The sequence below is a fragment of the Aythya marila genome (genome assembly GCF_965140915.1).
Source record: "Aythya marila genome assembly, chromosome: 7".
NCBI classification, from domain to species: Eukaryota; Metazoa; Chordata; class Aves; order Anseriformes; family Anatidae; genus Aythya; species Aythya marila.
The window spans coordinates 5,390,648-5,404,256 of NC_139048.1; the positions used below are offsets into that span (position 1 = coordinate 5,390,648).

The window sequence follows — 13,609 nt, forward strand, 5'->3', positions numbered from 1 at the left end:
TGCATAAACAGGATTTCAGAAAAAGGATATTTGTATCATCATTAACTTCGAATGCCCCATACTTCAGACAAGCTTCAACAAATAAAGCCGCTCTATCAAAGTACCTCATACTGTAAAATGGAAGAAAAATAAAATAATAATTTGTTAGGACACGGAAATGGAAAAATATTCCATGACACTGCATCAAAAAACTTGCACACAGGCTTTCAAAAACTTTGCACATAGCTCTGGAGTGGCAAGTCTCTTCTGCACTGAGTGCTGACCAGGGTTTCTGAACATCGCCAGGGATAATCAGTACCAGGGATAATCACCACGGATTATCTGTAAAAATTTAGCTGCCCCTTTGCCACATTACACACTACTATACACCATTACAGACTATTCTCAGTTCCCAGTATTGTTCTACCTTGCTCTTTGCACTTTTGTGCCTTAAGCGTTCACTACATCATGATACCTCTCAGTGCTTTTCTCATTTTCTCATGCTGCTACACTGCTCCTGGGCAGTACGTAACAACCCACACTGTTCCCATATACTGACTTGAGCTCCCCTTGCACCCATTACTCTGGCACTGCTCTCTTACCAAGAATCTTGTACACCCCCTTCCTCCTTGCATTCAAGAAACTGACATTTGATGTAAGAATTTTGAAAGATCGAGGCTCAACTCACTGAGAAATAATCACAGCTACTATAAATTGTTACTGCTTGGTCAAAAGGTGCCAGCAATCTTAAAGTCTGCAGTAAATTAAAATGCCAGTGTATTTCCTGAAATTGCAGAAGAAAGATCAGTTCAAGCCCACAGAAATGACACACTGCTGAGGTTAAAGTTAATTAAAGAAAAACACACTAAAATAGAAACAAATGTCAGAAATCAAACTGTAGACTCTCTCTCTTCCCCGTGACTTTTGAGTCACAAATGCTCAAATATCAGATTTAGACGAGACAAAATACAGATTGTCTTGTTTCAGCTTTACCTGTGCAACATCTCTGCAACTTTTGTAAAGCATCCAAGTGACAAGAGGACAAGAATGGCTTTGGACTTCTGGTTGACTTGTGGAGAGCAAAGGTGATCTACCCAACGCTTCAACACATCAGCACACTCCTCTGAGTTCAAACGAACCTTTAACAGATGGAAAAGACAATTTTGAATAGAGCTAAATAGAGCTTTGTTTCACTTTCTTCAGTCCTCTGGGCAGAAGCAAAATCATCTTAAATTACCAATTTTATTTTAAAAAGTATACTAATCTCTTGAGCAAATATAATAAAGAAAAATTATATAGATATAAAAAGTCCACTCAGGTCCTCTGACATTTAAATGTCATTAACATAATTTTTTACCGCAAGATTTTACTAAAACCTCAAGTATTAAGAAGTTAAGAATCTTTATCTACTGAAGACTAAAGGACAAAACTTCTTTATTTTTCCTATGAATGGGAATCATTCATTTAGAAAATCTGAGAATGTTTTTTTCCATACTTTCTGCAGGAGAAACAACAGAAACTTTTCTTAGGCACACGGAAAGATAATCCATAGTGACTCCTGTCCATTACATAATTTAATGTAGAGTATTAATGTTAAGTCTAGGTATTTCTACTTTAATAAGTTTGACATAGTAAAACAAAAGTTGGTGCAAATATATGTGGTTGGTGTTAACTTTAAAATCAGTACACGTGCTAGATCGAGTTCAGCACAAAATCATTGCCTAATTATTTATCCATTTCCAGGAATGGGATTTTGCAGTTTCACAGAATGGGTTTTCACAATGAACTCTGTGCTGCTGTGCATATATGCAACTTCGTAAGTCAAAAAGTAAGAAAACTGTATTCCAACCATTTTTAGGCCCCAATCCTGTCACAAAAGGCTGAAGAACCTGTGAATGCTAGCTAAATGGATTGCCTTGTTATAGCTTAGCACACAGAAAGAACTGATGATATCACTTCAGATTGATTTAACTTTGGAGTTAACTGAACACCCTCAGCATCCTTCATACCTACGCATATTAGGCAGGTCATTTATGCTACACCACAAAGTTGAGAAATTACATACCTTTGCAAGCCATGCTGCACGATTCCATTCACCATACGTTTGCAAGTAGCGACAAGCATCAGCAGCCTTATCTATTAGACACAGTAACTGTACACCCTCTGGAAAATAGAAAATAGACGATATAATAAGGGGAAAAAAGAGTTACTATATAGTGCGAGCAGATCACTCATCCCCAGTAAAAGGATCTCTATTATATTACTTCTTAGCATATGAAGATGTTGAAAAACTAAATTCTACCACATGACTATCTATATAACATGGGTATTCGTTACCACATCTTTTTCTTGGGCTGCAGAGCTTAGAAGTACTTTGCAAAACACTCATTTACCTTTGTTCTAAATGCAAATGACAAGCTGTTCACTGGATTTCTCATCATAAAACGATAATGATCTGTATAAATCAGACTAATTTAATAAATAATCCTTTATCTTAATGTTGTCCATACTGTAATTTCTAACCATTTAGTGTTAATTGTCCACAGAATAGAAAGTATCTTTTTTGGTCAATCACCATATTGAGACCATCTCTTACATCAAGCAAAATTAATCTGTAGTTGCAAGAAACAAGTTCTGAACTGGAAGGAAAACTAAACCTGTATTTCAGCTTCAGTACTAAGACACTGAATTTAAATAATTTTTAACTTAGGCGAGTGGAAAACATGTAGTTTCACGTGCTCAGCTTCTTCTCATGCAAACAAAAAGTTGATAATTACTCCAGAAAAACAATTGCCAATGAAAATTAATCAAAAGAAGTTGAGCTTCATAACCAAGTTAGTACTCGTTTTGTGTGTTGAATGCTGTATAAGGAAAATACTATAACACATGCAGCTTACAAGATCTATTATACAAAAGGACTTATTCCTCTCCCAGCTGCATTACTGGTCTTAATAACGATCAGAATTGCTAATATACAAGCAAACAAAAAATTCAACACACATTTTACCTGAGAGCTTTCCATTAGCTATCATGTTGGTTGCTACCAATTTAATGGTGCTTTGAGATGGACCTGATGAGGTGACAGTGGTTACTAAGCAAGCTTTAAGTGAATCGCAGTAGTAATGGGCATTCTCTGAACTTGTTTCTAACAGTAGTTGTACTGCTCTGTCAGTCTGGCAAGAGAAAAAAAACAACAGCTTTGACCACAAGATATTAACTTTTAAACAGTCTTTTACCCCTTTTAGGACATGGAACGAATAACAATGAAGGTTATTCAAAAACAGACTACAGATATATATACCAAAGTAGTAATGATTACAGTTCTATTTCAGTAAAGCATCCTCAGGGAGGACAGCACTTAATCATTCATTATGAATATAACGCTTAATGGCAGCCTAAAAATTCTATTAGGGGCCAAAGAAGCGTTTAATTCAGAACACTTATTTCCTTGTTTACAGAATCTTTTGCAAAGTTATAAAATGAAGAGAAGCCCTTAAAACAAGCAGAAGAAATATAACTGTAAAGATATAGAAACTGGCCAGGATCTCAAAGGTTGATTTAATACCTGGTATTTTGGAACTACGCTACAGTAGCTGCCTCTCCATAAACAGCTGAACCAGGGAGGCTTGTTACACCAACTACAGATAACTGTCTCTGAATAGAATTAATATATTACATGAATCACTCTGCCTCTTCATTATAATGAGGAGCCTAACTTTTAGAGAGGTCAATTTGGTGAGGTCAATCAAAGCGATGGCTTAGTTACAGAAATAATGAAAAGCCACATTAAATACATATTAAAATCCGGCACAGTGATTAAATACAGTAGCATTTATGGATGATCTACAGATAGTAGAGACTAAGTATTTCTGTCACCTTTTACATATAATGTTTGGTGACGTGCTCAAATGTACAGCAGCATAGAAGTAGTTTAAGTTCAGCCTATTTATATCAGGCTCATCCATTCAGTGAGTAGCTTAGACACACCCAGTATTACTTAAAATGAGCATACTAAGTGCAGACTAAATTATACCAACAAAACTGTTATTATTTAGTTACTTCTGGGCAACTCAAAATGCAATTTTTCTTTTCTGGTCACAAAGTGCAAGGAAAGATTTTTATTGGGTTCCCATGAAAATCGTACAGTCAGAAGAAAGTACCACCAAACAGTACAATATATCATGTCGTTACACTGCGTCTGCAATGTAATGCATTAAGACAGTAAAAACTATGCATTGGGTGAAGACACATCAGTTGAAACAAACATAACTTTAGCTGAGCAGGGTAAGTATATAAAACAGACAGAGAAGGACAGAGAAGGACAAAAAAAATTCAAATATTACCCACAAACCTGGCCCAAGAGAAGAAGTTGGTCAGCACACTTCCTGGTATGATCATATGTCGATCTCTTCACCTCCTGGAGATTTACCCTTTCAAGTTGGAATTTCTGCATGAAAAATAAAAATAAATAATATTAACAGAAGAACATATTATTAGATAATATTAATAAAAAGATAATATTAACAGAAGAGAGAGAACCGAGCAATTAAAAAAATAAGGAAGTTCTTTAGAAGTTCCAAGAACTTTCTATTTTTAAATAATAGGGAGTGATTTCATTCAGAGTTGTATGTTTTATTATAAAGTTAAACGTACAAAGAAAAGTTCTAAGATAATAAGAAAGCCACAATGCTGAGGCTTTATCATTCTTATCACATTCTTATTAAATTTTGGGTTGGTTTGGTTTTGGTTTACTTTTAACTCCTTGAAATACCTGGAAGTAATGATTTTCACATAGAATGTCATAACATATATCCAATGGATTAACCAACTGTTCTTGAAGGATAGGTGCATTTGTTGGTTTTGCAGGTTTTTCCTGGGATAAGCTGTGCAAATAGTGGGCAGCAATGGTCCAGAAATGCAGTTCAGATTCATCTCCATACAGTCTGAAAAGATAGAAATCAGCATGAGAAATATGTCTGTATTTTTCACATAAAACTTGTTATAAATTTAAAATATCTCTTTCCAAAGAATGCCTTATTGTGGGCACAAGTATTTTGCATTATCAGTGGTACAAACAACAGGAAAAGATTATACCATGACATTCAGCAAGCTACGTAAGTAAGAGGTTGGCCAAAAACATTTACAACAGTAAATAAACTCACTGAACGTCTAGCTTACAAATATGTGGATTCTTTTTAATTATTATTTTACATTTAATCACTAATATCCTTCTTAAACTACAATATAGTTACTAATAATTGTTTGAAAAAATATCTCTGAATATAGACAGACTAAAATTTGCTACAGTTTAGGCAGAAGAATGACACGGAAGAAATGCATTTCAAATTAAAAAATAGGCCCTTCTTTGTTTACAATATTCTGTGTTGAGAAGTTCCGAATTATGCCTTGGGTCATTGTACAAGTATAAAGTTACATTACAGCATTTATGTAAGAAGTGCATTTATGAAAGAACGATGAAGACTGACTGAAGATACATCCAACAAGCAAATAAAACACAGTCTCCACAATGTAAAATTTTCAATTTCAGTCCTGAAAAATACTCTAACACACATGTAACAAAGTACTCCAGCAATTACACTGAGTTAACCTGGAATTAGTTGACACCTTAAGTTTTAACAAATTCATATGCATTTATAGGATCAGGATTTTATTAAGAAACATTTGGTAGAGCTGCTACCTGGCAACTAGGAGACATCTTTGCAAAAGAGTAAAATCTGGATCAAGCAACAGTTTCTTTATGTCACTGCAAAAAGAGAGAGATGTAAGTAATGTGTAAAATGCTGTGCAAGATTGTGTATTTTTGTTTTTAATTTATTACATAATATATGCTATCTGTTTTAAAACAAAACAAAACAAAACAAACTGTTCTTGTGTGAACTGAAAAAAATGTATCTATCAGAACAATTATGTCTGAAATCTCAAGCAGCAAGCCACTTTACCTGTTTAAATACCAACAGTGAGTCTGTCAGGAACACCTTATTCTTGCAATAATGGAAACAACCACAAGGGTGTATACAAAGCTGTAACTTAATCTTCACTGATTCTACAAATTACAAAATTAATTACAAATAATTATGTAATTACGCAGTGCATTAATTTGGGGTTTCTATATATTTTTCAGATTGGCTAAAAATACATTAAGTTATTTTTGTCCATCCTACTAAATGAAAGAAAAAGAGGAAAATGGAAAAGTTTCAAATGCAATTTTCATAGCTTAAATGGAATGCCACAATGTTTTTTATAAGAAGAGCAACGACCAAGAAAAGACCACACATCACAGAGTATTGCCTAACCAACTACAACCACTAATACTCCAGTTACAAATTACATATCAATATGAATCTGTATCTCTAAATCTTTTGTTGACAACCACTACTACAACAAGCTAATGTTAAAAAATCATTACTAACTTCAATCACAATACGTATTCAGAACACTACATTTTGACTGTTGAGTCAGTAGTTAACAAACTACTTTGAGATAGTTTACCTGTTAAAAGAAATTGTTTCTGTATTATGGCTTCTCTTTTAATAAGAGAAAATAAATGTTTAAAATCTCAATAAAATGAATAAAGCATCACCTTTTGTGACTTGTTGACATAAAAATTAGCTATTTAAAATAAAATTTGTCATTACTCAAAGCTTACATTTAGAGAGGCAAAAAATCATTTATTTTTTTTTCCTTCTCTGAATTCGATACCTTACTAAAATAGGAAAGCTCTTACTTTGACAATGAATTCAGCTGCTCTTGAATCAGATTTTTGACGTTTTCATTCTCTGGATAATCTCTGGATTGCAAAAAAAAAAAAAAAAAAATTCTATTACTACCAAGCTCACAGTATAATTTGTAAATTAAGTGCATTATTGTTAGACAAAAAAACATAAGAACATATATAGAAACAATCCAGCACATTTTTAAGGAAAGCCTTTTTGCAATATTTTTGTCTAGTTACTAGTTTCATGATAGTAATTGAAGACTGTTGTCTTTCAACTTCACTTGGTGCAACCAATCTTTTCTTTCCCCCCTTTTCTTTTATTCATTACCCTTGACGCTAGTGAATATGCCAACGTCAAGCCCACTATTAAATCACTTTCTTCTTTTATATTAATACTGAAGGATTATAACTAATACTGAAGGCTTAGCAGTTACATTCTTGTCCTGCAACTCTCCTTTACACCTTAAACTTCTTATTCCTGTTTTTGATTCCTTGTTTGCAGACTTATCTTCATCCCTGTTCTTCTGTTTTACTTATTCTACAAAGTATGTTATCTTAGCACATGCAATTGGTTAGCCCTTCTAGCAGTAATCTCATCCTCACTGCAACGCATGCAGGCATTATGAATTTCCACGTATCCTTTTCTTAAGATTTTGGAAGAATTTGACTCCTCCTTCTCCTCCTTTTTGCTCATTTTTGTTGGTCCCACGGCCTACCATTCTGTTATGGTCAAATACTTGTTTGCTATATGATTCATATTTATTTGTATCAAATAAGTGAATATTTGATTTGAGCTTTTATGTTTATTACCTATGCTGAGTGCAATTCTTATATACTGCTTGTCTTGTTTTGCAGAATCTTTTGAGCATATTCTTACGCAACTATTGCAGCTACAGGTTTTTTTCACTAATCACCAACAGTAAACAAATACAATAAAGGATAAGAAAGGTGCTTCCACTATGATGTGAAACATGGCTCACTATAAGTAACGACATACCTTTTACATTACACATCAGCTAAGCCACTTTCAATTAGACTTTGGGAAGCAACTCTAACTATTCTTAAATTAACTTCTTGCATGAAGAGAACACACTGTTCTCTGAAGTAATATAACCTGTAAATAACCATGGAAGATTGGCAATACCGTAAAGGAGACATCAGTTTTCAATAGCTAAGGGCTCCTGAATGTTGAAAGAAACACAACAGCTGACCTTAAATCCTTTTCTATTTATTAAAGCAAATCTATTGTCTTTCTGACAATCCCAAAGAGTGAGGAAGGTTGCCCAAGAGTTATTTGCACAACAGTGATAAAAGATGTGGGAGCAGGATTCAAAAAAAACATCATCTTACATGTTCATAACATCTAGAGAATATTTCTCATTCCACGGCTGATGCAACAAGAATGCCTTCAAAGCTAATGAAGCCCTTGGAACAAGCAGATAGGGACACCATGCAGGTTCTGAAACAAAAGGAAAAGATTCATTGTTAAGTGGCTAACATGCAATAATACTCTGTTCAGTAACCATAAAACGTACCACCTTGTTTGTAAGCACCAGAAGAAAATCGTAAGTCACACAGTCATATCCACAGTATGGGTTACTAGAGATAAAAGCTTATTGTTACACTCAAGCAACAACATTTCATAAAAGGTACAGGGTTATCAACCATGCTCAAATGAGCATTTCAGAATTCTATATCGAGTTTAGTCGTAGACTTCTGGAATGCAATCTACTGGCATTAAGTACAGCTGTACATGATAATTACTGCTACTACAAAGGCATGCTTGAAGATACATACAGCTATACCAAAATATACCACAATGTACATTTTACTTTTCCTTTGCAATTGATGCTTCTGTAATATACCATGAGGGTTAATACTTATCACCCCAAAGGGATGTTATGAGCTTAAATACCTGTTTATATTTGCAAAGAAACAAGATGAAAATTACATTACTATCTGTGTCATACAAATTTAAAAGTCTGTAATTCTGTATTCAGTACAAGGTTTAGATGATCCATAAAAAATGCTACCCAGTGACTTAGGAGTAAAACACATACAAACCAGTTACATTATTAAATAAGTATTCAGCAATTCCCTGTACTCCATATGCACTACATGATGTAGGAATCCTGTAGATGTGGTTTTGTAATTAAAAGATATAGCAGTATAGAGGCAGAAGGACACATAAATCACAGGCAACCTTAATCCTGGCATACCGTTATTTCAGCGTGTTTGGTTTTAGAACATTAAATTTTTATAGTTCAACATTACAGAACATTTATTTGATAAAAAAGGCTGTGATAAATTATGTTTTCCTACAAACACCTCACACCATAGCTCTCCACATCAGAATCTTGTTGTTACCTGCATCATAGCCAGAATCTACATGCTTTAAGAAGATTAATGAGGCATGGCAGGACTGACCAAAATGCTCACAACAAAAGCAGTTATTTAGAACACCAGAAAAAACGGAAAGAACTTCACATTCCTCAGTAGTACAATAATGAGGCAATTTAATTATTTGCTGGCAATACCTGATTAGACAAGCTCAAGGGAACCTGTACAGTTGGCTGGGCTGAAAGTAAAACAGTAAAAGAAAAGGTGTTTAACAAATGCCCTCAAAATCTATCACGTCTTTCTCTAAAGAAAGGGAACCTCTTAAGTACTCTAAGACTACTGTGTTAAAACCCCAGCCTTTTGTTCTGGGATCAGGCTCAAGGACATACAGACCATATTCATCCTTTTTTAATTTTCTATAGGGTACTTTATTGTAAGAATTAGAAAAAATAAGAATATTTTGGAGTAGTTGCCTTGGAAAGAATGGGACTTGGGTAACAATACCAAAGACTTATTTATGCATCAATATTGTTTTATCTTCATCAGTTTGGTGATGCTTCTTGGCGAAACATACTGTTGTAATTCAATCTCATTTTACTCTGAGGATGATCCTGTGCAAGTATTCTCCCATCACTCCTTGCAGAGCAGACAGGCCTTATTTTGACATGACTTTTCAAGAGATCAAGTGCACAGGTCACTCTCCTGTGATAACCAACTTCAACGAAATGGAACAAACTGTAACCCAGAAACACCTCTCCCTCTTATCTGGGTGGCCAAAAAGTTAATTGTAGGTCCCAAACTGAGCATTCAGCTGAACTTAAAAAGCTATCATCACTACTAAAAGAATAAACTTGCAAACATTAAAATACATCTCTACTTCAACTAACAAATGGAAGTCAGTTAATTAAATACTGAGGGCCTAAAAATGTACAATGCTACACTGTATTGTGGTTTAAAAAAAAAAATCCCACTTGAGTAAGAATTATTCCAATTGATATGTGAGAACTTGGTAATATGAGCAAACTACATATATATTGATATTTCAACAGAATGGTAGAGAGTGCTATTATTTATACTGGGAGATAACCTACTCTGATAAATCTCATTTTAAAACTCAGAATTCCTTTGTTTTTTTCCTACCAATTGGAAAACACTTTTTGGTATATGAAACTGAAAAACTTCCATCTGCATTAGGCAGATGCCAGCAGGCTGTTTTTAAGTCTTGCAATATATTAACTTCTGAGGGTTTTGTAAGAAGATATTGCTAAATGCCTAAAAGCTACAGCTATATTACAGAGAAGTGATTTCTGATGTCCAAGAAACAACATGACAAATTACTTGTTTGACAGCTGAAATAAAAATATTTTATTTTAATCAAAGTAACCTGTCAGCTTACAAAACAACACTGAAACTTGTTTTTAAGCCCCCAGCTGAACAAAATTAATAAGAAGTAGAACAAAGCAGTATATCTTTGGAATGTTATTTACGTAAAGATTCTGTGCAAATATATTCAAGCATGAATGCAAGTCTGTGTTATTACTGCCAGTGTGGTTTGTCACAAGTAAAGCAAAGAATGCCAATTGACAGAATTTTCAGTCCAGCAAGGTTTCTTAGTTGTTACTTACCAGCAGCTTACCAGAAAGAAACTGTAATTTATTAAATCACGGCAAGGACTTGGTTTTAATTTTCATTTGGAGTTTTCCAGATCAGTAACAGAATTGTGCATGTGTGGAAATCATCTTTAAGGTACTATCATTTAGGTAAACAAAGAACTGTGTAATTAAGCCGATCTTTAGAGGAAAGTTGACACTACTTTGAATAAAGATATTTAACAAGTATAACAAGTATAATAGCAATTTAGACAACGCATTACTCATTTTGAATAGCAACTATTCTAAGCACAACTATTTCAACTGATTCCTGATTTAAAAATAGTATTCTCTAACTCATAATTTCCTGCATTTACTATTTATCTACATAGTTTGTCTGTCCCTTAAGACTGCCAAGGTAAAGAAAAAAAAAGTACCTTAAGTATTTCAATTCTCTACTTAATTCCCTACTTAAACATATGACAAAAAATGTCAAACAGCATTAATATTTCAGAAGTCAGTAGGAAAATCTACTATGAAAGGGCAATGAATCAGTCTACAAACTTCCTTTCATATCTGGAAATATCAGAAGAGACTTTTGACATATCAAGTATTTCAAAATAACGTAACCTATTTCGGTGATACTTTTTAGATATTATTCTTTTAATTTATATTCCAAGTAAGATATTAAAAATTATAGTTTACTTGGGAGATTAAGCTGGTACTGAAAAAACACCCACATGTCCTAAGCCTACAAAATTTAGCTGCAACTATGAAAAACGCTATAGGGATACCTAATTGTCTGCATTTAACAACTCTGTTTTCTATTAAAATTGCTTAACATTTTTATTGTCCACTTTCAAAATGAATTATCTAACAGTCAACAGCAAAAAAGAAATCAACATACCTATTAAGTCTTGTTCATCCATTCTGAAACATGATGGTTTCATGGACATCTCTAGAACTCTAATGCACCCATCATCTGATGCCAAAATCACTTTGTCTGAAGTGCACCAGTCTACATCCAGGATTCGGTAATTGACATTTCTTCCACTTCTTAAACTGCTCACCATTTGTACCTTGAAAAGTTGAGATATGTTTCATTTTTAGTAGGCTCTCCATCATGCAGTGTAAAACTCTGTCACATGCCCAGGAGGCATACCACAAAATTTGCAATAAAAGGTGAAGTTAGTCATAAATCATTTTAACAATGGTCTCCACTGGAGAGTAGGAAATTTAGAAACCTTGAAGTATGGCACTTGGTTGCCCTGAACCAGTACTTTCTTCCAATAGAGAGCTAAGAAAAATTTCTTCTGAGAACAGCTGCATAACGGTCTTTTTGTCATCTTTTCTGAAATAAGATTTCCTTGGCAAATTGGTAAAAATGTACATTCCCTTGTTAATTCCAATCCCTTAATCTAACATAAAGCCATAAGGCAGAAGCAACATCTCATCAATTAACTATGCTCCTCATAAACTTTCTTGATAAATATTGACCTTGCCTAGAAATATATTTAGACATAATATTAACATTTAGACGTAATGTTAACATAGCATTATGGGAATATCATGATTAATTGTTCATAAACAAAACAGAGATAAACAAAACCTGAACTATATTTTTAACTAGTAGTTAGAAAATTTGTAACCCTTCTGTAATATTAACCCTTCTGAACATTACTATTTTAATATAAAGAAATATAAAGAAATATAAAGAAATATTAAGAAATATTAAGAGATATTAAGAGATATTAAGAGATATTAAGAGATATTAAGAGATATTAAGAGATATTAAGAGATATTAAGAGATATTAAGAAATATTAAGAAATATTAAGAAATATTAAGAAATATTAAGAAATATTAAGAAATATTAAGAAATATTAAGAAATATTAAGAAAGCCTCCACTGCAATCAGCATTCCGCTGTTTCCCTTCACTTGCTCTAGAGCAAAACATGGAGTTAAGAGAGATGTAATGTACAACCATACAGCATGATTACTCTTAGCACTGAGGAAATTCAGAGAAAAACATGGAAATATTATTATTATTGTCATCAAGAAATCATGACAAGGTAAAACTTAATCCCTGACTCTTCCTGATTTTCAGAAGCAGTAAGTGTATTTTTCAAAAAAAAAAAACACATAACAAAACACAACAAATGTTTACCTCTTTTGAATCCCAAACTTCTGCTCCATCATTGTACATTGCAATAAGTTTTTGATTTCCTTTCCCTGGGGCAAAACGTATCTTTTTCACCCAGCTTCGGTGTGTAGGAATCCCCCTAAGAACAGAATAGCACAAGAATTTTTATCCATCATTCTATACCTAACATCGTGGGCAATTAAATCCTTTTTGTGAACATTACACATCCTGATATTGTACAGAATGAGGAGAACAATCCATATATAATATGCACGCAGACACAGATGGCTATCCAAAGTATCATGAAAAGTAATAAGATTAAATGCCTGACAAAATTAATACATACTTAACATTTTGAGAAGTCACTGCAGATTTAACCTAATGAGAAAGATATCTAGCTGATTTTATAACTTTGATAAAATGTTACTTCATCTGAAAATACAAAAGATTAAATGTAAAGAACTGCAATAAAGTAGGCACTTTCTGAAATTTTATTCTGAAGTCCTTGCATTTTTCCCCTCATATACCACAGATGATCTCCTACAGTGAAGGACAAAGATGAAATAATAAAACCATTCTATCACTCATCATCTCATGCTTACCAGACTTAATTTGCACTCGTACCTGGATACTCTAGCTTTCAAATCCCAGAAGTTTAAGTTTCCATCAACATCTCCAAGAACCAAGGTATCCCCTTTCCAGGCAATACATGTAATGCTACCCATACTTCCCTGGAAACATTTCAGAAGCAGAATAAATATTGTGATTAATAGAGCCAAACAGGAACAAATACTTCAACATTAGTATTTCATTAACGTATAAA

At 33.6% G+C, this 13,609-nt stretch overlaps 1 protein-coding gene across 1 annotated transcript in view; it reads right to left on the minus strand.

Moving 5' to 3' along the window:
- WDR11 (WD repeat domain 11) overlaps positions 1–13,609 on the minus strand; it is a 40,506-nt gene that overhangs the window by 1,635 nt on the left and 25,262 nt on the right. Inside the window, exons 17-28 of the mRNA XM_082765302.1 lie at positions 13,411–13,517; positions 12,811–12,925; positions 11,552–11,723; positions 8,066–8,174; positions 6,725–6,787; positions 5,678–5,743; positions 4,751–4,922; positions 4,331–4,426; positions 2,987–3,152; positions 2,045–2,142; positions 973–1,118; positions 31–110 (exon numbers count right to left, since the gene is read on the minus strand). Coding sequence (XP_082621428.1) covers positions 31–110; positions 973–1,118; positions 2,045–2,142; positions 2,987–3,152; positions 4,331–4,426; positions 4,751–4,922; positions 5,678–5,743; positions 6,725–6,787; positions 8,066–8,174; positions 11,552–11,723; positions 12,811–12,925; positions 13,411–13,517 — 1,390 coding nt within the window. The remainder of the gene's footprint in view (positions 1–30; positions 111–972; positions 1,119–2,044; positions 2,143–2,986; positions 3,153–4,330; positions 4,427–4,750; positions 4,923–5,677; positions 5,744–6,724; positions 6,788–8,065; positions 8,175–11,551; positions 11,724–12,810; positions 12,926–13,410; positions 13,518–13,609) is intronic.